We start from the raw sequence: 3948 nt of genomic DNA on the forward strand, positions 1-3948 counted from the left end.
GCATATCCCTCAGACTCTGCTGCTAGCAATCTTTTCCTTCAGTCTGTTTAACCCCTAAACTGCCTGCTATATCTTGGACCCCATTTCTGGACCCAAGTTCCTAATATTTCCCTCATGACAGGGGAAGGCCTCCTTGGGCTAGATCAAGGTGGTGCACACAGGCTTCAGTCTGGTAAAATGTCAGCGGTTGATGTAGGGGAGTTTAAGTGGCGAGTAATTGATCACATAAAGGCCTCAATTGGCCTACAGGAGGAGATTGCACACTAGCATTCTGGTATTGTACCTCTAGTGGGGAGGTGACAGAAAACACCTCCCCGCCTTCCAACAAATCTTTCAACCCTCACCTGCCAAGCTGCTCCAAGAGAGGAATGTGCAAATTCTGAGCATTACTACAGTTAAGGCTTGACCAACATTTTGAACAGCTTTATGAATTCTCCTTTAAACTTCTGTTTATAAAGCGCAGGGTCCATATTAACCACTATTTCAATCTGCCCTGATAGCTTTAACAATTTGTAATGCATTTACACCCAGGTCTCTCTGTTCGTGCACCTCTTTTAAAACTGTTTATGTTTTATTTTAAATTACCAGAAAGGACAGAAAGATAACAAATCATTCTTGAAAACAATTGTAGTTTTTAAAAAGTGACAATACCTTTACTGGACTCAACATAAGTACATTTTGGATTCTTGCCATTTGAATTTTTTGTACAAACAATTAAAACAGCATCAAAGCAGAATGGAGAGAATCAATGCTCTATCTAGAAACCTGAATAAGGGGATTTTATCTGCAATGACTATAGTTTTTTTCTAATTTGTTTTTTGCTGATATACGCTGCTGAAACTATTAGCATAACAAAAGTATTCTCAGCAGTGGCGTTTCAGTCCAGCGTATAAATATCGAGCTGCATGAAACAGTGCAATGTTCAGGTAGTTGTCTGACTGTGACACTCAAAATGGGCAAGGTAAGGTCAACTCTCATATTTTTCCCATTTACTGATAACCTTTCATGAAATATTTATGAAATCCTAGATTCAGTGAATGCCATTTTATTCCCCACAGATTATCTTTTACGAGGACAGGAACTTCCAGGGTCGGCACTATGAGTGCAGCAGTGAGTGTGCTGACCTGTCCCCTTTCTTCAGCCGCTGTAACTCCATCCGCGTTGAGAGTGACTGGTGGGTGGTCTATGAGAAACCCAATTACATGGGATACCAGTATGTTCTGACCAGGGGAGAATATCCTGACTACCAGCGCTGGATGGGATTCAATGACTGCATTAGGTCATGCCGCTCCTACCCACACGTAAGTTCTGAATTCACATGAACTATCAGTTTACAATCATTTACCGATATTCTTTATATTTGTTGTAAACCATTTAAATATGGCGACAAGAACAACTCAAAGATTGTGAATTCTCCAGTGAGTAACTCACCTTCTGAATCCCAAAGCTTGTCCACCAAATTCAGAGATGCGATGGAATTCTCTCCACCAGACTGGATGAGAGCTGCTCCAACCACACTCAAGAAGCTCAATATTTTAGTAAGGCATGGGAAGTCCACAGCGAGTTGTGGTAAAGAAATTTATTTTACCAACAATATTATCTACACGAGGCCTGTTACACCTCACCGGGTCTTCTCTCCTTTCTGGCCAAACTTTTATACCAGTACTGATTAGCTAGCCCGCCCCAAGCAGGGGAGCTCGTACTCCCAATGAGCTGGATGAGCCCCATGCAGTGTCTACAAAAGGGCTGGCCTGCAATATTTTGCTTCAAACGGCTGTAGTTGAAAAGTTGACAGAGAATGTGAGTGTTGTGAAGCTGTTCCATTGTTGCGAACATCATAATTAGGCCCAGAATGCTTCTAACACACAGTCACTTTAACCTTCTAGAAATTGACCCAACCTGGTTACTCTTCAAGTGATAGGTTTAGATACTTTCCTAGATGCCCCAGATAATGAGATGAAGCTACAGAATATTGATTGCTACATTAGCCAACTTTGGTTACTTTTTGTGGCGTGATCGCGTATTTAGCTGCTTTAGCTTCAAATTTTGGCCATACTCACAGAGTTACATAACACATTTTCACATGAGTAAACTTGCACCAAGTTAACTGCTTCATTTCACCGTCTTTGTGGCAAATTACTTATTTTTTGAGGGGGATTATTTCAGTACTGGGATAACTGAGAAAAATATGTTCCACACTTAATTCTCTGTCGTTTTAGTCTACAAACTCTCCAGTCCATCTGTATCCTTTTCATAGATCATAGAATCATAGAATTTACAGTGCAGAAGGAGGCCATTTGGCCCATCGAGTCTGCACCGGCTCTTGGAAAGAGCACCCTACCCAAGGTCAACGACTCCACCCTATCCCCATAACCCAGTAACCCCACCCAACACTAAGGGCAATTTTGGACACTAAGGGGAATTTATCATGGCCAATCCACCTAACCTGCACATCTTTGGACTGTGGGAGGAAACCGGAGTACCCGGAGGAAACCCACGCACACACGGGGAGTATGTGCAGACTCCGCACAGACAGTGACCCAAGCCGGATTCGAACCTGGGACCCTGGAGCTGTGAAGCGATTGTGCTATCCCCAATGCTACCATGCCTTTTGGCAGAAGAGGGCCAAGAAATACCAGTAACGATTGAGATCTAATTTTACTAACGATCTGTTCATAGTTAGAATAGCATCGTGACTGACAAAATAGTATATTGAAATGTCCTCGTGTTTTGTTTGTGGAAGTGCAGCCTTGATGCCAATGACAGCCAGTAATTACATTTGATGAATGGTAAACTAGTCATTTCCAAAGTTATCAACAAATTACTGCGGATGCCGGAATCTGAAACAAAAACAGAAAATACTGGACAATCTTAGCAGGTCTGACAGCATCTGTGGAGAGAGAAGGGAGCTAACAAAGAGTTGGTCAGACTCGAAATGTTAGCTCCCTTCTCTCTCCACAGATGATGTCAGACCTGCTGAGATTGTCAGGCATTTTCTGTTTTTGATTCATTTCCAAATCCTTTTTAACTTTTATTTTCATGAGCACGTGTAAGCTCAAGTACTTCACGTTTCCTGTTCTAAAAGGCATTTGCATTTGGCATTCTCTGCAGTACCTATCAACCACACATCTACTTGATGCAACTTGAATGGTATATGCTCTTTATTACAGTACCGGGGAGGCACCTACAGAATGAGGATTTATGAGAGGCCTGACTTTGGAGGACAGATGATGGAATTCATGGAAGACTGTCCATCTGTCTACGATCGTTTCCGTTACCGTGACATCCACTCCTGCCAAGTGATGGACGGTTATTGGATCTTCTATGAACATCCCAACTACAGAGGCCGACAGTACTTCATGAGACCCGGTGAATACAGGAGATACAGTGACTGGGGCGGCTACAACTCAACTATCGGATCTTTCAGACGAATGAGGGATTTCTAATTCGTGAAAACTTGTTTTTCTCATGCTGAAATATTCTGAAACATAATAAAGGTGCAATCAGCAAAACAGATTTTTCTTTGTAGTGTGTTTTTGTGCCTCTGTCGCTCCAGACATTTTATGATCTTGAAACTATAATAAGTATTGGGAAATATATTTTGACCATGAAATTGAAAATGAGAAAATAGATAGCGACATAAGATTGTGCAATAAAGCCTTTATTTAAACCAGGGACTACTCGTTATGGCAGCTGTTTTTATAGACTCCCCCCCCCCCCCCCACCCCCCCCCCCCCCCCCCCCCCCCCACCATACTTTATGCATAGTACCATGGGTTTCATGGAATAAATAAATGATATATAAAGAAATATTTTAAGAAGTTATCATCCATCTGATAGAGCCCAGCCACCTGGCCCTTTCCTTTGGCCTTTACCTTACACTGTAATAGACAGGGATGATGTTGAGCCTGCACTTGCTATCCACAGGTTCTGTAGCGTGGGCAGAAAA

At 42.2% G+C, this 3948-nt stretch overlaps 1 protein-coding gene across 1 annotated transcript; it reads left to right on the top strand.

Annotated features, from left to right (window-relative positions):
• The first annotated feature begins 926 nt into the window (after positions 1-926).
• LOC119961658 (gamma-crystallin S-1-like) lies at positions 927-3516 on the top strand. Its single transcript, XM_038788947.1, has 3 exons — positions 927-961; positions 1059-1301; positions 3171-3516. The coding sequence occupies exons 1-3, from the start codon at positions 953-955 to the stop codon at positions 3444-3446; spliced, it is 528 nt and encodes a 175-aa protein (XP_038644875.1). The 5' UTR covers positions 927-952; the 3' UTR covers positions 3447-3516.
• Positions 3517-3948: the final 432 nt, after the last annotated feature.

Source organism: Scyliorhinus canicula, chromosome 2 (assembly GCF_902713615.1).
Source record: "Scyliorhinus canicula chromosome 2, sScyCan1.1, whole genome shotgun sequence".
In the NCBI taxonomy this organism is placed as follows: Eukaryota; Metazoa; Chordata; class Chondrichthyes; order Carcharhiniformes; family Scyliorhinidae; genus Scyliorhinus; species Scyliorhinus canicula.

What these genes read in the sequence shown, in the direction of transcription:
- LOC119961658 (XM_038788947.1), top strand. An exon ending in CATGCCGCTCCTACCCACAC is followed by an intron (nt 1,302 to 3,170) that starts GTAAGTTCTGAA and finishes TCTTTATTACAG; the next exon opens with TACCGGGGAGGCACCTACAG.